General features: G+C 50.1%; 1 protein-coding gene across 3 annotated transcripts in view; it reads left to right on the plus strand.

The window, feature by feature from the left end:
• The window catches only part of PTK2B (protein tyrosine kinase 2 beta), a 127,905-nt gene that overhangs the window by 90,997 nt on the left and 13,767 nt on the right, over positions 1–23,141 (plus strand). For all 3 annotated transcript variants that reach the window (XM_087437351.1, XM_087437354.1, XM_087437352.1), the window contains exons 4-21: positions 44–131; positions 1,354–1,433; positions 9,422–9,484; positions 9,663–9,717; positions 10,145–10,285; positions 10,672–10,746; positions 11,361–11,462; positions 12,218–12,335; positions 12,946–12,985; positions 13,413–13,459; positions 14,379–14,429; positions 14,904–15,001; positions 15,793–15,877; positions 16,107–16,207; positions 16,477–16,592; positions 18,120–18,220; positions 18,408–18,497; positions 19,387–19,591. In XM_087437351.1, the coding sequence (XP_087293477.1) occupies positions 44–131; positions 1,354–1,433; positions 9,422–9,484; positions 9,663–9,717; positions 10,145–10,285; positions 10,672–10,746; positions 11,361–11,462; positions 12,218–12,335; positions 12,946–12,985; positions 13,413–13,459; positions 14,379–14,429; positions 14,904–15,001; positions 15,793–15,877; positions 16,107–16,207; positions 16,477–16,592; positions 18,120–18,220; positions 18,408–18,497; positions 19,387–19,591 (1,656 nt within the window). The remainder of the gene's footprint in view (positions 1–43; positions 132–1,353; positions 1,434–9,421; positions 9,485–9,662; positions 9,718–10,144; positions 10,286–10,671; positions 10,747–11,360; positions 11,463–12,217; positions 12,336–12,945; positions 12,986–13,412; positions 13,460–14,378; positions 14,430–14,903; positions 15,002–15,792; positions 15,878–16,106; positions 16,208–16,476; positions 16,593–18,119; positions 18,221–18,407; positions 18,498–19,386; positions 19,592–23,141) is intronic.

Raw genomic sequence — 23,141 nt, forward strand, 5'->3', positions numbered from 1 at the left:
AGCTTCCCTGTGTCAACCAGAGAGTCTGAATTTCCTGTCCCAGGTATGACCTTCAAATCCGCTACTTGCCAGAGGACTTCATGGAGAGCCTGAAAGAAGATAGGACCACACTGCTTTATTTTTACCAACAGGTAAAAGTACTTTATCTCCCTGTCCCCAGGGTCATGTTACACATCCTCTCCTAGGAAGATGGAAAGACAAAGCCCAGATTTTGGAGATCCCAGTCCAAGAAACTTCTCTAGGGGACATTCTTTGGTCCCTGGTCAGCTGTGCAACCCTGCTTCTCACAGATAATTAAGTGCTTGCTAACCCCACCCCATATGCACAGCTCCTCTCGGACTTTCCGGGTGGCTATTTACTGCCGAGGAGACCTGGCTGGTGAGGCAGGCAGAGCAGGTCCAAAGAGAAGGTGGTGGTGTTAGCACACGGGCTCTGCCATCTGACATACCTGGTTTCTAGCCCAGCTCTGCCTTTTACTAACCTGGTATCCCCAGGGACGTCATTTACCTGCATGAAGCTGTTTCTTCTTCTATAAAATGGGGATAATAATAATAATACCTACTTTATAGGGTTGTTGTGAGGACCATATGATATCGTTAGTAGTGTGCTGGTAAACCGGCTCTCTGAAGAAAAGATCCCTGATTTGCAGCACTTGCCAATTTCCGTGGTGTAAATACTCCCACCAGGGCCTATTTCAAACTAACAATATGACATCAATGAGCTCGCAAAATTTTGGAAAATTTAATAACTGGCATTCATGAGCTGTTTTGATCTGCTCCAACACACCGCTGGCTACAATGCATGTAGAGTGCACAGGACCTGGCCCAGAGGGAATGCCGGGTCAGTGTGAGCCGCCATCATTATTTCTGTCTGGTCTTAGCTCCCTCCTGTATGTCCCTCCTGGTTTGCTGGAGACCAAGCCAGACTTGTCTTGTACAGTGGATGATATCTGTCACTACTTCCCCTCAAGGCTTTGGATAAATTCCTGACCCCTCCCAAAAATCTGTGTCCTTATCTCCAAAACGAGGCATTGGGGAGGGGATTCTGGACATCTGCTTCATGGAGCCATGAGAGAACGTGTCTGAAAGCACCTCAAAAACCCGAAGGCCACGGCCTGTGGAGGCATGACCAGCACTGCCTGGGGTTCTGGAGGAGGCAGAGGCAGAGTGGAGAGTGAGCCTCCCCCTTCTGCTCTTCGGCTCCCCATGTGCCGCATTTGTGCACGGCGGGGTGCCTGAGAGACAGCTCGGGGCGGCAGGATCGTGTTCGAGGCACCCACCATCTCCTGGGGCCTCTGCTCAGGGAAACGGGCAATGAGGGGTGAATCTGAACCATGGCCTTCCTCCCCACCAGCTTCGGAATGACTACATGCAACGATACGCCAGCAAGGTCAGCGAGGGCATGGCCCTGCAGCTGGGCTGTCTGGAGCTCAGGTATGTGGCCTCGAGGCCTCCCCTCCTGTGCTGGGCTCTTGGCCTGCTCCGACTTTCCTGCAGGGTGGGAAGCAAGAGTGGGTGTGAGAACCAGTAGGGGATAAATGGTGACCAAGAGAGGGGAAGGCCCTGATGATAGAAGTGCCAGCTCCCTCTCTGGTTGGTATGCCCTGTCTTCCTGTGGCTGCCACACTCCTGCCTCCAGGCTGCTTGTTTCTTCCATCTCTCTGTTGTTGAAGGGATTCAGTAAATGTTTCTTTGAACTCTAGGTGAGGTTCTGGAAGATATTCGAATGTTGGGATTTCCATCTCTACTCTTCACTGCTGCATCTCCAATTCCCGTAGGCACTAATAAATACGTACAGAATTAGTAGATCATCCAGAGATGCCCTCAAACTTACAGTGTTTGGGAGGTGACAGATGTGTCTACAATTGATCATAATACAAGGCAAAATGAAAATGTGCCAAACGGACGGACATATAGGAGCCATTAATCCTGCCTAAGGGTATCAGAAAGAGGGGATTTGAACTGCTCCAGAAAGGAGAAAAATTTCCATCAGCAGATAAGCCAGAGAGCATGCATTCTGGGCTCAGGGCTCAGTGGAAGGAAAAAAACAGACTGGAGGATAGTGGGAGATGAGCTTGGGGAGGTAATTTGGAGTTGATGGTGGAAGACTTTGAGTGACAGTCTAAGAAATAAGCCTGTTCTTGGCTGTTGGGTGCATTTGGGGCAGAGGAGGGTGATGTTAAACCTGTGTTCTAGCACTTTCTTGACCAAAGCAGCACCATTCAGTTTCACCATCCCTCAACATCTGTTGGCCCATTGCACCCTCCAATCACCTTTTCTGTACCCCTTCTGTGTCTTAGAACAGTGGTTCCAAAATCTGGTTGCAAATCATAATCACCTAGGAGTTTATTAAACTAGAGATTCCCTAGCCCCTCCTTTGGAAACGGGGTTAGTAGGTCTGGTGGGACTTCAGGATATGCATTTTTGACAAGCCCCCCAGGTGATTTGGATGCAGGAAGCCTCATGTGAGTTGATGGAAGGACTTTCAGGACTGTTGTCAAGGAAACCTTTGGGAAGGGTTACTTCTGGTTTGCTGGAAAGGTGGTTCCGGGTGAGTCATGACCCTGTCTGTGACCTTAAAGTTATAGAGAGTAGAACTCTGCTGTTGTTCTGCAGGGTTGGAGGCCACTGAGGAGTTCTGGCTCCCAGAACTCCTGGGTCTCAGAGAGAGTGCTGAGGGGTCCCCAGGGAGGGCCATGGGATGGGAAGGGAGGTCCCACTTTTATCTCATTTGTGACAGAATAGGTCAAGGACAGCCTTGGAGGGCTCCTCGTTGCATTTCCATTTGGTGACTCTGTCTCAGCCAGGGAACACTAGGGTCCTGCACGCAGAGGATGTCTGCAGCCCCGATGCAGCTAGAGGACAGACCACCTCGCCGCAGTCAGGGGGGTCCTGGGAGTTCCGTGCTGGTGGAACGGGGGCTGCCTGTGAAGTTTACTTGATTACACGTGACCTCTCATGCCTTCCACAACCACCGCAGCTCCAATAGCCTGCGTCACACGAATCCCACACAGTCTCACCCACCCTCTGACATTAGACAGCTCGAAAGCTTCCCTTCACCTCTTTATTCGTGGATGTCAGACCTGGGACTCTAGTATCACTTTGAAACTCCGCTCATTTAAGTCACCTGTCAAATAGCATCACTAAACAGTAAAATAGCGGCATAGAGACGACCCTTTGGCATTCTATTTCATGTTCTTATTTCCTCAAATGATTCCCAAACAATTATTGATCATAATAATGACAACTTTTGTTATTTGGCACCAGGCACTGTGCTAAATGCGCTGGAGGACCCGATGAGCTGCCCTGGCTGGCTCTGTTTATAGTCTCGTCAAGAGTGTGTCTGCTCTCTTACCACCTCGAGATTATTCCAAAACCTATGCTTGTTTTATGACAGAGACATGTCGTTTCACGTCTCCCAAGTCTGTGGAACAGAGTCAGATAAATGTTCCTTTCCTTACGGGTTGACCTTTGAGGTACAGGTTATGTGATATTAGGGAGAGGAATTGGAAAACACCTATTTTGTAAGCTTAATAGAAGATTTTCAAACCTATAATTTTTAAAGTTGACTACAAAGCTACACATTATCATGGACTATTTTAAAGTCAAATTATGACTATTTCTCAGCAAAAGAGACAGACACATTTCGGAAAATCAAGCAATAATGCACAATTTTCCAGGGCTGTGATTTTTTTCCTAAAAAGGTTCCAGAGTGCAGGCTACCTGCAGAATATGGGCAAAAGTCCCATGTTCTATTAACATCATTGACTCTGTCACCTGCCTACAAATACATGGTGTCTCCAGGAAAAAAAAAATGTATTCTTTCCTGGCTAAAAGAAGTATGATATATGCACAAGATATGAAGTTAGCAAGATGAATCCTCAATGGACTCAATTCACGAGCGATTGGAGGCGCAATTGGGCATAACGATGAACAGCAGAGGGTCTGACTGGGCTGCCTCGAGCTCTAGCCGGATCTTCCATTTACTGGGCAAGTCATTTAACTTCTCTGTGTCTCAGTGCCTTCATCTGTAAAATGGGAATGATAATAATAGTAGCAACTTATAGGATTGTTATGAGGAATAAATGAGTTAATGTATTTAATGTACTTAGAAAAATGATAGAGACAGAACTATTCAATAGTTACTCATTATTTGTACTAATTATTTTTTTCTCTATATCCTTATTTAGTATTTTTATTTATTTATTTTTAATAGACTTTATTTTCTATAGCAGTTTTAGGGTCATAGCAAAATTGAGTGGAAGGTACAGAGATTTCCCATAGACCCCCTGCCCCCACACATGCACAACTTCCCCCACCGTCAACATCCCTGCCAGAGTGGTACACGTGTTACAGTCGATGACCCTGCATTGACACATCATTATCACCCAGAGTCCATAGTTTACTTTAGAGTTCACTGTCAGTGTTGTACATTCTGTGGGTTTTGACAAGTGTATAATGACATGTATCCACCATTACAGTATCATACAGAGTAGTTTCACTGCCCTAAAAATCCTCTGTGCTCCACCTACTCATCCCTCCCTCCCCTCAACCCCTGGCGACCACTGATCTTTTTACTGTCTTCATAGTTTTGCCTTTTCCAGAATGTCATATTATTGCAATCATACCTAATTAATTTTTTATTGATTTTTTGGAGGGGCTTTATAAATGCCAAATATACTATTTTATCTGCATGTCCCTCTATAAGTTAAAAATGTGAAATTCATGGCCTACATTCTAGAAATTAGTACCTGCCCAGTATGAGGAACCAAATAGCCTCCCCTTCACCTGAGACGTCCAGGACCATTGCCCACCCCCAGCAGAGCCCCAGAACACTCTGACCTAAAAACTCAGAGTGAACATGTAACCCAATAGTAGTTAAGTAGTAACTGATAATAAGTAAAGGTTAGAGAAAGAGCACTCAGCTTGCTTCAAAAGGCGTTTTGTCTCATAGTTAATTTATAAATGTTGGTGATGAGTTAATATTTCTATTGCGTTTTAGAGGAAAAACACAACCAGTTGGATTTTGCGTAGATGTTTCTTTGCTTTCTGCTGTCCTTACCTGGGTATCAGTCATGGGCTTGTGCCTGCCCATAGGCACCCTCGTCCACCTGGTGTCAGTCAGAATGGCAGACCTGGGCTGGGGAGGACCAGCCAGGCACGAGACAGCGCTCTTGACAGGTGCAGCCTCATTCAATGATGAGAGCTGGGGCAGGTTGGGGATCATAGGGAGCTTGTTGACAGCAGCTGAGATGACGCTCAGCACAGAAGATTGTGAAGCTCAATCTCTGGAGAGAACAGTACGTCTGATAAGCAGTGGTGACCGGTTCTCTGGACATCCCAATATGTTCAACTGCTCCAAACGCTAGAAACACACAGATCATGACACGCTTGAGTGATTAGGCACCTTTGCCAAAAGTAACACAATAACTGATCTTCAATGCATGAGAGAAGGGCAATCAGCGATTTAGGGAGTGAGTTGGGCAAGCTGGATTTCAAGAGACTGGGAAGACCTAGGTATATTACCCGAGTTTCCTTTCTCCTAATAAAACATTTTCCATTCACCACCTCTTTAATCATTCTAAAATTGCTATCATTTTTCATGTGTTTTAATTCCTCAGTGTTCATTTCAAAGTTGTTTACCATTCTCTTTAGCCAACCCCAATTTTTTTTTACTAAGACTTATTTAAATAATCTAGTCCTCAGAATTCTTTCAGCCATCCCTAGTCTCAAAGCTCATTCATTCATTCAACAATTATCATAAACCAGAAGTGATATTAAGAGACTGCTGTAGTCTGAGGCTGGGAAGCAGATCTCACCCCTTCAGTGGGTAATGCATCCCGTCTGTCTGGCACACTCTTCTCGTTCCCCTTTTCAGCATGGTAAACTCTTCTTTATTCTGGCTGCTTTAGAAAGTTTATTGAGCCAGTGTTGCCTGCTCACCCACTCCATTTGTCGAAAACCTCAGAGCACGTCTGTGAAGCGTTGATAATAAGCAGTGTGGCCATAGGCTCTTGCTGCGGAACCAATGCAAGGGTCTCTCCATCTTGAAGCCTTCCCTTTCCCATGCCCACCCCACCTGCCCTGCCCTACATGGGTCCACTGTACTGAGGCATCGCTCTGTCCTACACTGATTGGCTCCATGCACTGGATTCTGAAATCCTATCGAATCCTTGAAGTTGGGATTGGTGTTGCCTTCGCCTGGCACATAATGAGAGCCCCGTACACACTTAGATGAACGGATAACCCTGAAAGATCTAAAATCCTCTTCCCTGGTAGACATTTGCCAACACTTATTCTGTTAGAAAGAAATAATTGCATACAGCAAGCCAATTTGTTCAGTCACCTAGGAGTACATTTTGCAGCTCACTCAACCTAGCGGGAATTGCGAACGGCCACGTTGTCTGTAATCCACACTGCACAGGCGTGTTCTGAGGCTTTCTATGAATGGGAGGGCAAGCAGGTAACACTGGCTCAGTAAACTTTCTAAAGCTGCCGTGACTGACCATGTGGAAACTCTGGATCTTCACTGCAAGCACTCTTCAGGTGGAAGTAGTAGGAGGAAGATCTTCCATTCAGGGGAGAATCCTGGATAGGCTTCTGATGTCCTATAACTGAATGTCATCCCTGCTTACCTGTTGTCTGGTTTCCGAAGTGCAGATCTGTCCTTAACCAGCCTGAATACTCCTTCTCAGGTAGCATCTGGGGTCCTGCTCTGTCAGACACCCAGTAGTGAGAAGTGGGGTTAGGGAGAGCCACTTTTCTTAATTTCCTAAGTTCTGTCCTTGGATCAAGCCCCCAGGGGTTCTCAACCTCAACAATAGGGACATTTGGGGCTGGATAATTCTTTGTTGTAGGGGCCATCCTGTGCATTGTACAATATTTAGCGGCATCTCAGACCCTGACCTCTACACACTAGATGCTGGTTAGCGCCACCCCTCCTCCCAACCAGGTCTGACAACCAAAAGATCTCCAGAGGCTGCCAAATGTTTCCAGGCTGGGGAAAGAATGACAAATTGCCTCTGGTTGAAAACCACTGAATTACACCATTGGAAGGCCATATGCTCCAACCGCATTTAGTTAGGCCCTCCAACAATCACATTTACTGAATTGTGCCTTAACATTATACATTGGTATTTACCAAAATTGTGACAGGAGAAAGAAAACCATATAAAATTGGCTTCTCATTTTTTTGGTAAAATGAATATTGCAATTATTAGTTTTCTTTTAATCATTGGTTTTCAAACTTTTTAATTTAAAAAATGAAATCTCTATGTTATGGTAAATGTTTTCTCTTGATGAATTATGCACTTAATGAGGTCTTCTACCCTGGCTGCCAGGACAACCAAGCCCCAAACCACAGGTTTGGCATATTTTTTATCTCATTTATCTCATTGCCTGATTTCTTTCTAGCCCTGTTTTATTTAAATATGTTTTAAACCTTTGTATCCTTGCATCTTTTCTTGGAAGGAAATAGGCTAGAAATACATTTCAATATTGTAAAATATAATTCAACAATATTTACTGAGCCATCATTAAATATTGTTAGTCCTTAATACTCATTTTAATGTGCTCATTCTTGATTCTAGAAGAGAAATTTTATATAAGAGACTTTTTATATTTCGCTTTCCCTCCATTCCAACCACTGGCATTTGAAACAACTCAACACGCCCCAGCCAGAAAGAACCACTTGTCTTCTTGTGCCCCTCTCACCACACAGCTGTTCTTTTCTTTCTCATTCTGGCTGTGCATCACTTTTTCTTGTCTGAGTGAAGCAGCTGAAGTACCTGTAATTGAGGATGCTGAGCTGGTGTGGCGGAGGGGGCGTTGGGAGAAGAGAGGGGACCATAATGACGAGAGAAGTGATGATAAAATAATTGCCTTCAAATATATGACATCTAAGAAAGGGACTAAGCTTAGTCTCCATGGCTGCAGGAGCCTAGCGAGAGGAAGGGAAGGGAAAGAAGAACTTCCCACCAAGGAGGTGTGCAGGTATGGAGGGGCCACCTCAGCAGGTGGTGAGCCAGAAAACCTCTGCGTTACGATGATTTGACTAACCTCATGGCCTTAAATTTTTTGCAAGTGAAAAGGGTAATACCTGTTCAATGTGGAATATTTGGAACATGTAGGAAAGGGGAAAAAATGACTAAAATCACTCAGAATTCCACTAACCAGAGATAACCTCCATTAACCTGGGAGATCCAGTCTGATTTTTTCCAATGCATTTTTTCTTCTAAAATTGAGACCATAATTATGAAAAGATAACTACTTACCTTGCCTGACAATATATTCAAAAACACCACTTATTAAAACTTATTAAGGATATAACATTATGTGTTTTTTTCTAGGGAATTTCTTCTATGATTTCATGCTTTAGATGTTCTTTCCAATCTCTTGATTTGGGAATATTTCCCTAGATTTTCTTATAGTTTTAAAATGATTTTATTGTTTACATTTACCCCTTTAATCCATCTAGAATAAATATTTAAAATAAAGTGTGTGATGAGGACCTACTCTTACTATTTTCTAATCACAGTGAATTGTCTAAATTCATAGTAACTTTTGAATCATAAGTTACTTGCCTATCTGCTTATGGTGTCAGTAGCACAAAGCTGTTCCTGGATGCATTAAAGGATACCTGAGCTAAAGGAACACTGAGTTACTCTAATGTAAGATCAAGAGTGGGACAATGTCTGCAACAGTCGAAGAAATTACTAGACACAGTGATCCAGACAGGGAAGGGAGGATGACACAAGTGGAGACGTTGGCTATTTGGTCTCTGCTTGAACAATGGTTGCTATAAATAAATAATACATAAAAATATCCATCAAGACACACATTTTAAGGGGAAATGGGATTTGAAGAATATGTATTAAAAAATTAATAGATGTCACCCCTGGTGTTAGGATTATGGATTATTTTTAATTTTCTTCCGTTCCATAAGTTCTAAAGTTTTTGTATGTACTACATTTAACAATTATTTAAATGAACACACCAACAAACACACATGTAATATTTCAGAGACAGCAAATGAGGGGAAAAGAAATCACAAAGGGCACCCAGAGCCTGAAGGTGGAGGGGGGTGTTCTGAAGCTGATAGGTTGAGCGTTGGCTGCCTTGGGTCGTTTGTTTTTAGAGGCCGCTGATAGAACCACCATCTCCTCCTCTGTCTAAGTCCCAGAGCTGGGCCTCTGAGAGCACAGGGCTGGAGTCTTTTCTAGGAATGAAATTTGTTGGTTTTCCTTTTCTTCACAGTTTTCTAAATATTGAATTTTTTAACTCCCCTAACTTTCTCCCTCCCCATGGTTCCCACATCTAGCAGAGGAAGGGGGCTTCTAGGCCAATGTGTGGGCATTGGGTGATCCGCCTCTGATGGCCTCCTTCTCCAGCCATCAGCCTCTCCATGACTTCTCTCTCTCCAGGCGGTTCTTCAAGGACATGCCCCACAACGCACTTGACAAAAAGTCCAACTTCGAGCTCCTGGAGTAAGTGCTGGGACCGCCCTGCTTCTCCTGCTGCCTGGCTTTTCCTGCTCATCCCAGACCAGACCAGGCAGGACCCGTCTCCTGGTCCTCAATCCCTCTCGCCTCTCCCCAATTGGCCAGAAATCCAGGGTTGGGAGTGAGGGGGAGTCAAATGATGCTTTTTTTCTCCTTCTTCCAGGAAGGAAGTGGGGCTGGACCTGTTTTTCCCAAAGCAGATGCAGGAGAACTTAAAGGTGAGGAAACCAGTGGGTGAGGGGCCCAGAAAGAGCCCCTTCGTGCTGGTCCCCAGGACTGGAGCTAAAGGAATGGGGCTAGGGTACTCGGGGAAGCCAGGGTGTCTGTGCTGCTTTGGGCCATCCAGACATTGGACCATTGAATGCATCCAGTGGGCTCTTCCTGTGGCTGGGAGTCAGGGAACCTGGCTCTGTACCACATCGGAGGCCAATTAGCTTTGTGGCCTGAGCACTGGGGGTGTTCCCTCCCCTGCCTCCCTCCCAGGGCTATGGGGAGCCTCCCTTGAGACCACAGTTTGCAGCTTTAAGTAACAGATTGAGGCCTGGAGACCGTCCTACAGCAGTGGGCGGGCTTTCAGTGAGATCCTAAGGGGAGGACTCAGAGCTCGGAGGAGCAGGGCCCGCCACCACTGCCATCTCCCCGCAGCCTAAACAGTTCCGGAAGATGATCCAGCAGACCTTCCAGCAGTATGCCTCGCTCCGGGAGGAGGAGTGCGTCATGAAGTTCTTCAACACCCTCGCAGGCTTCGCCAGCATCGACCAGGAGACCTTCCGCTGTGAACTCATTGTAATGGCGTGCCCTCTTTATTCTCCCCTGACCTGAAGCCCTGGCCTCTCAGGAAAGGGGGCTAGAAGGCCTCCTTGGGGGGCCGGGAAGGAGCTTAGCTTGCTTGTAGGTTCTCAAGCAGCAGGGCCTCATGGACGTGCCCTAAAATGCAACTAACATTAATCTACTGGCCCGAGGAAGGGAACTGAAATCTTGGCTCCAACTCTGGGAGCGGGACAGAGTGGGCAGGGTGTTGGGCAGGGGGTAATCTGTATGGTGGGGGTTAAGGATAGAAGGAGCTGGAGGGCCCAGGAGACAGTGTCTAACCTAGTGAGCTTTTTTGCAAATTTCTGAAGTATGGGCAAGGCAGAGCTGGGGCCACAGTTCCCTCTCTCCTTTTATTCCAGCAAGGTTGGAACATTACTGTGGACCTGGTCATCGGCCCTAAAGGCATCCGCCAGCTGACAAGCCAAGATGCAAAGGTAGAGGGATACTGGGGGCAGGCCCCGCCCAGCCCCAGGCAGAGCTGTCCTCCCTCTCTCCTGCCTCCCACTGGGGCCTGCCCCATCAGTTCTTCCTGCCCCATAGCTGAGAGCAGAAGCCCTTGGTATGAGTAGCTGTAGAAAGTGTTTGGGGTAACAGCGTGGGGGCAGATTGTTCTTTACTTCTCTGTGACTATCCTCTGCACAGGGGCTGAGGGACGGGGGTTGTTTCAGGGGAGGGGTGGTTTGGGGGGAGGAGAAGAAGGAAGGACACTATTATTGCTCTTCTGGCTCAGATAAAAGAGTTGCACTTTCACTGGCAAAATGGGGTGATCGTTCCCCTGGGACTTAGAAGACCTGGGTCCAGTCCTGGCTCTACCACGAACTTGGCATATGACCTTGGGCAAGTCCTGGCTCTCTCCAGACTCATTTTCCTTTCTGCAAATGAGATGCTTGGACTAGATGATCCTTCTAGCCTTAGTAGTCTGATTCCCTTTTCCTCCCCTTGAGAGACTCCCAGTTCCCAGTTCCTGATTATACCCCCCGTACTGACCAATCTGCATGGCCTGATCCCAGGAGTGGGATGGTCTGAAGGGCCCCCTCCTTTCCCACAGCCCACCTGCCTGGCCGAGTTCAAGCAGATCAAGTCCATCAGGTGCCTGCCCCTGGAGGAGGGCCAGGCGGTACTGCAGTTGGGCATCGAAGGTGCCCCCCAGGTGAGCATCTCTGGGTACCTGACCTCTGAAACAAGGGGTACAACTGCAGGTTGGGAGTTCTCGCTCAGGCCAGCCTGGCCAGAGTGGGCAGGAAGCCAGGGGTTCCCTGGCTTCTGGGATCTTGTTAAGAAAACTGCACCTAGTTCTTAGACAAGGTACCAGGGTGATGATAAATTATAAGGAAAACATGTCGGGAGGAAAAGCTATCTGAAAAAATTGTTAAGATAGAAGTTCTTGGGGAAGATTCTTGGAGGGTTAAGGTGACCAGAAATCAAGGTACAAATCAGAGGCCTAACTCTGAATAGGTGAGCAATGATTCAGAATAAAGACCTCAGGGACCCAGAGCTTTTTATGGGCGGAAGAATCAGAGAGACCTCAGACTGCAGACAGATTGTCTATCTCTCCTTTCATCTATCTGTTCCCTGACTTTCTCTCTCCCTCTTCCCTTTTCTCAGTTTCTGCTCTTACGTATTGAGCCTCTATTAGGTACAAAGCATTGTGCATTCGGTGACCAAAATAAGTCAGACCTGGAACTGGCCTGCTTAGAGTTTAGGGCGGTCAGTGGGAGGGATGACAAGAGCGCCCTCTGGTGGCTATGGAGGATGCAAGCCGAGCCCCATGGCAGGGAACCCATAGGATGTGGGTGGGTGGCAGAGTCCTGCTCCTTCCGAATATGCCATGTCTTCTCCAGTCCTTTGGGGTAGACTCTAGCCAAGGCCCTGGGGTCTCATCCTTGCCTGGTCTCTTCTCTGCAGTCCTTGTCCATCAAAACCTCCTCTCTGGCAGAGGCGGAGAACATGGCTGACCTCGTAGATGGTTACTGCCGGCTGCAGGGGGAGCACAAAGGCTCTCTCATCATCCATCCCAAGAAAGGTACGTTTCCACTCAAAGGCAAATGGCTTGATGGGCAGATGGCGGCACAGCTGAGCCGCGCCCCCAAGGCAGAGTGGGAGAAGCTAAGCCATTGACCAATATATGAATGAAGAGGCTTTGGAAGTATGGGGAGGTGTCACCCAGCTCCTCCTGACATGATGCTCCCTGTGGTCCCATCCTGGGTCCTCAGCTCCAGGCCTGGGCCCTGTCTGTCCAACCCTGGCCCTGCTGGCTGAGGGGCGGCATGGGTGCCGGCTCCTGGGGGAGAGGTGTTTGTAGCCCCAGGAAGATCAAAGCTGTTGCTAGAACGTGGCTGGTCCCTCCTGTGTTGGTGTGTCTGCTTGGCGGATGAGATCAGGAGGGAGGGGGCTTCTGGGAAGTAGGGTTCCAGAGGGCTGGAACATGTGGAAGTGGCAGGAGGAAGCCTGAGAATTTCTTCTAGAAGGAGGATTCCAGTTCAGGCCAAAGCCGACCCAGCTCCACTCTGACCGTCAGTGAGCACAGAATGGTGGGGAGGGGGCTCCCTTGTGTTGGCTCATAGGAGCAGCGAGGTCAGCCATCCCTCCAGGACCCTGTGTCCCAGCCCCGCCTCTTCCTCCCCTCTCCCCAGATGGTGAGAAGCGAAACAGCCTGCCCCAGATCCCCGTGCTGTGAGTACAACCGGAAGGCAGGGAACAGGCCCTGCACTCAGGCTGTGTCTGCCCCGAGAAGGCAGAACAAACAGGGAGCCTCCACCCCCATGGTTTCTGGTTTCTGGGCCCCAGGGGAGAACGCTGGAACCCCAGCATTTCACAAGTGACAATTTTTCACGAGTAAATTTCTCCCAGTAAATTCTTGCAGGGAATTTGTGCCACTGGCATCATCTTAGGGGGGATTGTTGCTGTCCCCTCCCTCCTGCCCGCTGGCAGCCTGGGCCATGCTTCCATGTTATTGCCATCAGGACAGGCTGCTTCTCCAGGCAGGCAGTGGCACAGCACAGCTGTGGGTGGGAGAGGGTGGGCCGAGGCTGTGGATCCTGGGGGAGCATTGCCAGGCTCTGAGCTCACTTGGCTCCTGCCCTCCCATCTCCTCCTACAGAAACCTGGAGACTCGGCAGTCCCACCTCTCAGAAAGCTGTAGCATAGGTAAGCCTGCCCGTCTGCCATCTTCTCCCCACACCCAGAGACTCTCCTCCACCTGCTCTTGTGACATCGTCAAGGATTCCCTCAAAGTTACAGAAAAATGAACTTTCCCTCTGACTTCTCAATGATAGCTTAAAATATCGTTACTCCTAATAGCTAACATGTATTGAGCAGTTAGTACGTGACACTGTGTTTGTCTCAGTCAGCTCGGGCTGCCATAACAAATCACTGCAGGCTGGGTGGCTTAAACAACAGACATTTATTTCTCACAGTTGTGGAGACTGAAAATCTAAGATCAAGGTGCCAGCATGGTCAGGTCTTGGTGAGGACCCTCTTCCTGGCTTGCAGATGGCCGCCTTCTCTATGTCCTCATGTGGTGGAGAGATGGAGAGCTCTGGTCTCTCTTCCTCTACTTATGAGGACACTAATCCCATCATGAGGGCTCCACCTTCGTGACCGCATCTAAACCTAATCGCCTCCCAAAGGTCCTGCCTCTTAATGCCATCACACTGGACAGGGTGGGGGTCAGGGTTTCAATATATGAAATTGGGGGCGACGTAAACACTCAGTCCATACCAGTGTTAAATATGTAACAGGTATTATTTTATTCGATCTTTACGACATTCTCCAGAAACATTCATTTCACAGAAAGGGAAACTGAGATTAAGGGAGACTAACCAACTTGCTCTAAATAACACAACCGAGCAGTAGTGAGCAGGGACTCAAGCTGAGGTACCGTAGGCTCTGTGGCCACTCTGAAGCCTGGAACAGGAGCCCTGGTTCTCACCTGGCTGCCCCCTCTCCGCTTCCAGGGATGTCAGCCTTGGTTCCACTGGCTTGCACGTGAGAGCCACATACATGTCCCTGGTGGAGCCCGCTGAGGGCATCTTGCCCATGGGACGTTCTCTTTCTGTCATTGCAGAATCAGACATCTACGCAGAGATTCCCGACGAGACCCTGCGAAGGCCGGGAGGTAGGTCCTTGACCCCACCATGTTGGCCACAGCCGGGGCTCTGTGAAGTGACATTGTGCAGATGCAGGGGGACTTTCTTTCCTTCCTTCGTCTTCTCCCATGTGTGCCTGATACAGGGACAAACCTGAATGAGGCACCTTTGATATGAAAGCCGAGATCATTCTTTGTATGCCCACACTGTTGACCTCTTGTGTGCCTGTGGTGTGTGGGGATCTTAAGAGCATGGACATGGGACTGAGCCTTCAGGGGGAACAGGGCAATGGCTCTTCCCTGGGTCTGAGACAATGGAATGTTCTAGACCCCCTTTCCCAGTCCAGCCCCTGTATCTTGGCTGAGGTGCTGTTGGGGAGTCTGGTAACACCTGGGCAAGAGGGGAACAGAGCTTGGCATTAGGGCTTGCAAACACCCAGATTCCTGAGGGGATGCCAACCAGTCTCAGAGCTCTAGGACTGTCTGTTTTCTCCATCTGTGCAGGCCCACAGTATGGCATCACCAGGGAAGATGTGGTTCTGAATTGTATTCTTGGTGAAGGCTTTTTTGGGGAGGTCTACGAAGGTGTCTACACGAATCATGTAAGTTCCAGACTCTTTCCTGACACTCCCCTTCTTCTCTGTAGGATGAGAGAGGAGCTTGAATTTTCTAGGGGTAGAGGGAGGCGCCATGATGTGTGGATCTTCATCCACTTGGCATTTGCAGTATTTATGAAATACCAAGGGAGCAACAGAAATGGGAGTCACTTCCAAGAAGGAGAGAAATACCAGGGTCGAAATAGAGGTGGCACCTGGAGAGGGGTGACCGACTCTTGGTGGGAGAATGCAGTTCTGAGAACAAGAAGGGCCAGATCTGAGGCCAGAGTTAGTCTCGAGGCCGCCGATGGTGCAGGACAAGGTTTGCCTGTGTGGTGGTGCTTCTGCCAGGCCTGGGGAAAAGGCAGAGCCAAAGGAAGGAGGCAGCAAAAATGTAAAGACCAACCACAAAGAGAGGAAAAGACCTGGAGCCGTGTCTGATGATGGCCCTGCACCTGCTCCACACAAGCCCCTAACATTGGGCAGACCACGTGGCCTCTCAACCTCAGCGTCCTCATCTGGACAGCCAGGGGCCTCTTGCAAGTCTTTTCCAGTCCCGACCCTGATCAAGAAGAAAGGGAGAGGGGAGAAGTGGGGGGACGGGGTAGAAATGGGGAGAGGAGGAAAGAGGAAGGAAGGGGGAAGAATGTGCTGTGCAGAGACCAGGGGCCCAGATGTCACCTGTCCTCCCTCGGCTGGCAGCCAAGCCTGTGGGAGGACCACGTGATGCCCGGAAGGGGACGCTCTCGTTTGAGCACTGGGCCGGACCGAGGGCCCTGAACACACTCTCGTTGCAGAAAGGGGAGAAAATCGGTGTGGCTGTCAAGACCTGCAAGAAGGACTGCGCTCCTGACACCAAGGAGAAGTTCATGAGTGAAGCAGGTGGGTATTCCCTGAGGAGGCCACGGCCCCGGGAGCTGGAAAGGACCCCTGAGGCTCACAGGCCTCTAAGACGGGGGGCCTGGCACCCAGGAGGAGGCCATGAACAGCTCTGGGACCCACATCCGGAGGAGGGGTGTCACTCTCCGTTTCTCCCAGTTGGGACAACAACGCGCGTGTCCCATATTGGACCTCAGAGCCCCCCGCCCATCCCTCTTGCCCCCAATTTCAGTGATCATGAAGAATCTCGATCACCCACATATTGTGAAGCTGATCGGCATCATTGAAGAGGAGCCCACCTGGATCATCATGGAATTGTATCCCTTCGGGGAGGTGAGCTGAGGTGACAGAAGAGGAACCCTGCAATGACAGCTGGGCCACGGTTGAGCAGGGCCTCCGGTGGGAAGCATTTAGAGTGGAGGGGCGCTTAACTCGCAGCTTCCTGATTTCTGTCTTCAGCTGAAACAACCCAGAGACCGTTTGTAGAGGAAATTGCTGGAATGTCTCACCAGCCTGGGTTTCCCTCCCACCCCTGCGCCCTAGGGAAGGGCTGGCGGCTGAGACCGAGCTGGGGTCCTGATGGCACGTTCCCCTTCCCGCAGCTGGGCCACTACCTGGAGCGAAACAAGAACGCCCTGAAGGTGCTCACTCTCGTCCTGTACTCGCTGCAGGTCTGCAAGGCCATGGCCTACCTGGAGAGCATCAACTGTGTCCACAGGTGGGCTGGGGAGGAGCTGGGCCCCGCGACCTGATCCTGGAGAGGTCAGGGGTAAAGCGGGGTTTTGGAGCCGCACAGACCAGTGTTGAAACCCCACTTTGGTCCTACCCAATGTGACAACTAGAGTGCTTTCTAGGAAACGTTTCTTCATCTGAGAAGTGGAAATAGTGTTATGTACTTAACAGGATTATTATTAAGAGTGAATCTCAAGTCCTGGGTGTCTGATCGTAACTCAATGCATTCTAGCCTGCTTCCCTGTGGGTTCCAGGAGATGGCTTCCCCACTTGCTCTCCTCTGGCCCGCGCATTTGGTGGCACAGGCCCAGGCAAGAGGGACGGGGCTAGGGCCATGCCGGGAAGATCCTGGGGTCTGAGCCCTTCCAGCCTGTGCAACTACCCCTGCCCTGGTCCCCAGCATGCCGTGGGCTGCCAAGTCCGTACTCCCTCTGGCTGTGGAGCTGGCCCCTTCACCTGGCTTTGTTCCAAAGCAGGTCCCTGCCACGGGAGACATGGTCCCCTGGAGGAGACAGAGGGGGTGCTCTCAGAGCACTGGGGTGAGCGGGTGAATTCTTCAAACCAACACCACTGACATCCCATATGTAGCCTTGTGGATGATCCATGCAAAGCAACGTTGGGGGATGTAAACATTCATTCATTCATTCATTCACTCATTCAACAAATAGTATGGATGTCCTATCTGGTGCCTCCAGGCACTGTCCTGGGCTCTGGGAGAAAGTCACAATCAAAACAGACAAAATCCCTTTCCTGTGGAGCTTTCCTCCTAGCAGGAGGGTGAGACACAGGCAGTAAATGGTCTGGCGGCAAAGGTGGTGGGACAATAGATTTGTTCTTCTGTCGGCTTGTGTGAAGTTGTCCTGCTCTGAAGTCATCTTTTCAATAATAAAGACAAATGATAGAGTGGAACCTGCCTGTGAGAAGCAAGCAGACAAACCACTCGGGGTTAGAAGTGAAGCCAGGAACACGAGGTAAACCAAGTCAGCGCATGCCCCCCAGGAGGGTGAGAGCTGAGCTCTGGAGTTAGGCTGCCTGGGCCCACCTCGTTCCCCGCCCGTAAGGTGCTGAGCAGGTTCCTTCGGCTCCCGTGCCCCGGGCTCCTCCTCTGAACCAGTGGTCCGCGGGTCTCTCTCTCGTGACCCACGCGCTGCTCCTGGCTGTCCTAGTGCTCCAGGGAGTCAGCTACATGCTGCAGCGGCTGTGGCACCACAAAGCCTACACAGTGCTGCGGCCTTGCCGATGGAGAGAAAGCTCAGTGTGTGCTGGGAGCTGACAAAGGGCCTCGTGTGTGGCGGGCTGCAGGGCGGGCCTAGGCTCCGCCTGAGCTGGGCTGCGGCAGGACCACTCGCCGGGTCAGGGAACTGCTGACCGACAGAAGCTGCCCACCTCTGCTCCAGAGACTGGTCCCTGGCCAGCACTCCTCTTCATCTCTCCGTCCACCTGTCTGTCTGTCTGTCTGTCTCTCGGAAGCATTCTGAACCACCTCTCCCTTGTCTTTGCATCCTTCTTCCAGGGACATCGCTGTCCGAAACATCCTGGTGGCCTCCGCTAATTGTGTGAAGCTGGGGGACTTTGGCCTCTCCCGGTACATTGAGGATGAGGAGTATTACAAAGGTGAGGGGGTCAGTGTTCCAGCCTCTGCTTTGCCCCTGGAGGGGTCGCTGAAGCCAAAATCCCAGAATAAAGCCTCTGGTCAAGGGTCCGCAGGTCGTTGGGTTTCTGGAGAATAGGCTGTATTTCTGGATAATTCTGGATCTTTCTTCCCTAAATATCTCCTGTAAACCTCTTTGCCCACCCCAAGCCTCTGTGACGCGGCTCCCCATCAAATGGATGTCCCCCGAGTCCATTAACTTCCGCCGCTTCACAACGGCCAGCGACGTCTGGATGTTTGGTGAGTGGAGTTTCAGGAGGGTGTGGAAAAGGGTTCCAATTCTCGCCTCCATGACCGGGCTAACGGGGGGTGCAGGGGCAGGGTCTGGACCCCCACCCCGGCTTGCAAGTGTTCTGTTTGCTGCAGCCATGGAGAAGTCCCACCGTAGGGAAGCCAGTGGTGGGTTGGGGGTGATACGGACTAAGGACTAGCCTGGGCAGTCTTGGCTAATCTTCCTGGAAAAGGCTCTTGAGACAAACTTGTCCTCCACCAACCAGTCCCAAGGACTATGTGCGGACACCCGGGAGGGGACCCTCAAATGAAACGCTGAGGTTTGCTCTGAGAAGGAGGTGCGGGGAGAGGTGAGAACAAAACCAAGGGATAGACAGACAGCCCCTGACCGGGCACCCAGCAGTGTGGATTATCCCTCTCAGTTCTCCAGGCTGCCCCAGTCAAATCTCGTCATTATTACTCCCATTTTCGAGATAAGGAAACTGAGGCTCAGGCGAGGCAGGGGCTTGCCCATGATCACATAGGCAGCAAGTGTTGGTGCTGGGCTTTCAACCTGGCTTTCTGATGGAGGCTTCACTCCCTCCTAAGAGAAGGCACTGGTGGTCCCAGTGCCTTCGACTGCCGCCTCCTCATCCCACAGAGCCCTAATAGCTCCATGTGGAGGGGTTCTGGGGAGGGGGCTTAGTTCACTTACAGTGCAGGTGATTGGTCCCTCGGTGGACCACCAAGGTGGGCAAGACCCCAGGGATGCTAGAGGGGGAGACGGGGAACACGGGACTCCCTCCCGGCAGGGACCGAGTGCTGATTGCCACTGGGTTGTTCCTGGGGAGGGCGGACTGGCCTCTCCAGGTGCGAGTCTCCCCCAGCGCGGGTCCTGACCCTCCCCTCCTGCCCTCAGCCGTGTGCATGTGGGAGATCCTGAGCTTTGGGAAGCAGCCCTTCTTCTGGCTGGAGAACAAGGATGTCATTGGGGTGCTCGAGAAGGGAGATCGGCTGCCCAAGCCCGACCTCTGCCCGCCTGTCCTCTACACCCTCATGACCCGCTGCTGGGACTATGACCCCAGTGAGCGGCCCCGCTTCACAGAGCTCGTGTGCAGCCTCAGGTGAGCCTGGAGCGAGGGGTGGGGGCTGCGGGCACAGGGCCCCCTGAGAGCGAGGCTCCTCTGCGCCTAGAGGTTTACAACGTACTTCCCTAGACAAGACGCGGTGGTGTCCTTGTTCCCACCTCCAGAGAAGAGAATTCAGGTTCAGAGGCGGAGCCTCGCAGGAGGCAGTGACAGGTGGGGCTGGGACTTGCCACGGGACCTGCCCTCTGACCGACTCAGAGCACATGTCCCAGTGGAGTCAGCCGGTCCTCGCAGCAGGAGCGCGGGCCACACGTGTTACAGAGGCCCAGCAGCTCCATCAGAGACAGACACTGAAACTGAGTTCACTGTCAGGTGTGAGCTCAGGGACACGGCGGGCATGGGTGAGCCTCGCTCATCTTGGCATCCCTCAACACCGAGCACAGTGCCTTGCTCCTAGTATGAGCTCGGAAAATATGTTTGGGGTTTGAACAGAAAGACTGAGCCCACCTGTCACTGAAGTGCGTGCTCTTTGCAGAGTGTCGGGGGCACCTTACAGCGCCTGGCCTGGGGCGTGCGACCGGCTGTCCCAACAGCACCCTTTTGCCTCTCCTGCCACCTCGGGTCATTCTTCTCAGAGAGCAGGGAAGGGAGAGATTTTTGACTGTTAAGACAATGACCCAGGGTCACCTCTCCCTTCTGAATGGAACATCGGTGGCCTGGGGGTCTGATCCGCCTCAGCTGCCCAAGAGCCCTTATTCCCTGGGGACTGAGAAGTCCCCAGATGATGGGTGCTGTCCGAGCATGTTTTAGAGGGTCCCCCATTTCCTTGATGGCCTGCCTGCCATCAGCTCCTCTTTGGGTGGTCTGACTTCTTTTGGCGTCCTTTAGGGCAGGGGTCAGCAAACATTTTCTGTAAAGGGCCAGATAGTAAGTATTTTGGGCTTTGCAGGCCGTACAGTCTCCATTGAAACTATCCAGCTCAGCCGCTGGAACTCGAAAGCAGCCATAGACAATAAATAAATGAGTGGGTGTAGCTGGGTTTCTTTTTTTTTTTTATTCATTGTTTATCTTTTATTTATTTATTTATTTTTGGTGAGGAAGATCAGCCCTGAGCTAACATCTATTGCCAATCCTCCTCCTTTTTTTTCCCCAAAGCCCCAGTAGATAGTTGTATGTTACAGTTGCACATCCTTCTAGTTGCCGTATGTGGGACGCGGCCTCAGCATGGCCCAACAAGCGGTGTGTCGGTGTGCGCCTGGGATCCGAACCAGGGCCGCCAGCAGCGGAGCGTGCGCGCTTAACCACCAAGCCACAGAGCCGGCCCTGTAGCTGGGTTTCAATAAAACTTTATTTGTGGTCACTTAAATTTGAATTTCATCTAATTTTCACATCATAAAATATTTTCTTCTTTTTATTCTTTTTATTTATAAATATTTTTATTTATAAACTAAAAACCATTTTTAGTTTGGGGACGTACAAAAACAGGTGGGGGCTGATTTGGCCTGTGGGCCATAAGTTGCTGATCCTGCCCTAGGAAATCTAGTGCTCAGTTAAATACGGCAGCTTTAAACACTGTAGTCAACATGTGGGCCTTTTTTTAGGGCAAGAAAACATCCACTGGAAACTGCCTTGGGAGGAGGCCTCCCAGGGAGGTTGCTGGGAAGGCTCAGGCTGGGACAGAGGGAAGGACACTGTATTTGTAGGAGCAAGGGCTCCAGCATGGTCTGCAAGACCTCCAGCTTGAAAAGCCTCTCTGTTCCTGTCTATCCCTTCACCGACACTCCCAATTAATTCTAGACTCATCTGTTGGTCCCTTATAAGGGAGATTAGAGAAGCCAAAGGGTTCCAGGAGAAAAGTATTCGAAAGATGTAACTTGAGAGGGCAAAAGCTCTGGGATGATGAGGGTAGGGGTCTTACTTCACTCTGGGGGTTGAGAACCATGGGGAGCTGTGACAGGGGGCCTCTCCTGGGGCTGAGAGGTGTGCCCCCTTAGAGGTACCAGGCTGATCCCTCACATGGATGGAGTTAGGGGCAGGCTTTTCTGGTGTGATCTGAAGCATCCCAAAGACCCTGGTGACCCCAGGATATCTCCCTCAAGCCACAGCCTGACAGTCCTCCACTAGAGTTAAGAAAGGAGTTGATGAGTCTTTCCCAATCTTTTGGGGTAAGAAGGGCCCTTTTAATGTCAAATTTTGAGAATTCCTCCATTACACTTTTGGAATCTATTGATTGACAAGATGTAGTAAGCTGTATAATGAATTTTTTATTACACACAGTATAATGTATACATATCTGAAAACACAATACCAAATATTATATATTCAGTAGTACTCTTAAAAATAATTAAATAAGACAATTTAGGTGATACAAACAAATTTTATTTAACACTCCATGGAGCGGGCAGTCTCCATTACCAAGGGTCCAGAGAACTGCACAATGGAGTAGAAGGCGGGAAGCTCTTATAGGATAACGAATAAGGAGCAAGGAAGAGAAAAATAGAAAATGAATAAGGAGCAAGAAAGTAAGTGTAAAACCTAGAGTCGGCTTGGCATTGGGGATTGGCCGACTGGACAGACTGCGTTTCTGGTCAAGCAGAGCCTTTAGAGGGACACAAAAGTTCTCTGAGTTTCAGTTTGCTGACGTGGCACCCGGGCAGGAGCAGCTCCATCTTGGGCCTAGAAATTTATTTCCATAGTACGTAATACTTGGTCTACAGACAATGCTTGGTGCACGTATGAACATATGGAGTCAAGGACCCCCTGCAATCACTCCAGAGTCCTCTGGGGTCTGTGATTCTCAGGTTGGGAACCACTGGATTGGGTAAGAAAGGCAAGAAGCATGCCCATAGCTGACCTGGGAGTGAATCACAGCCTTTTCCCATGAGCACACACCAGGAATGCATTGGTAGGAGGTTTAATGAAAAACAGGAGAACACAGGCCTTGGTCACGAAGTTGTCTGGGTCATCAGAAATCTACGTGAGCGATCAATGCCAATAGCAGGCACAGGAGGACAAGAGGCATTGGGAGGTGAGCTGGAGACGCTTCCACTGCCCTTTTGGGCACGGACTGGCTCTCCAAGGACTTCTTCCCACCATGGATCCATTCCTGTGACCCTCCCAACCTCAGTGTGGGGGCAGCCTCAGGGTCCATATCCCAACCTATCTCAGACGGATCTCCCCAGTCCACTCTGCAGAGCAGATGGAAATGGGATTTGGCGCTCCTTCTCTGGGCCTCTCAGGGCTTTGGTGAAATGCAGAGAGGAGCCCCCAGGAGTTTTTTTGGTTTTGTTTTTTTTTTTTGGTGAGGAAGATTGGCCCTGAGCTAACATCTGTTGCCAATCTTCCTCTTTTTGCTTGAGGAAGATTGTCACTGAGCTAACACCTGTGTCAGTCTTCCTTTATTTTGTATGTGGGATGCCACCACAGCATGGCTTGATGAGTGGTGTGTGTGGGTCCACAGCTGGGATCCAAACCTACAAACCATGGGCCACCAAAGCAGAGCACGCAAACTTAACCACTACACCACCAGGCCACCCCCCCCAGGAGTATTTTTGACCTTGTTTTCCTCTCCTTATCTGACCTGACT

This window comes from Ceratotherium simum, chromosome 12 (assembly GCF_057802395.1).
Source record: "Ceratotherium simum simum isolate JZ-2026a chromosome 12, ASM5780239v1, whole genome shotgun sequence".
Classification (NCBI taxonomy): Eukaryota; Metazoa; Chordata; class Mammalia; order Perissodactyla; family Rhinocerotidae; genus Ceratotherium; species Ceratotherium simum.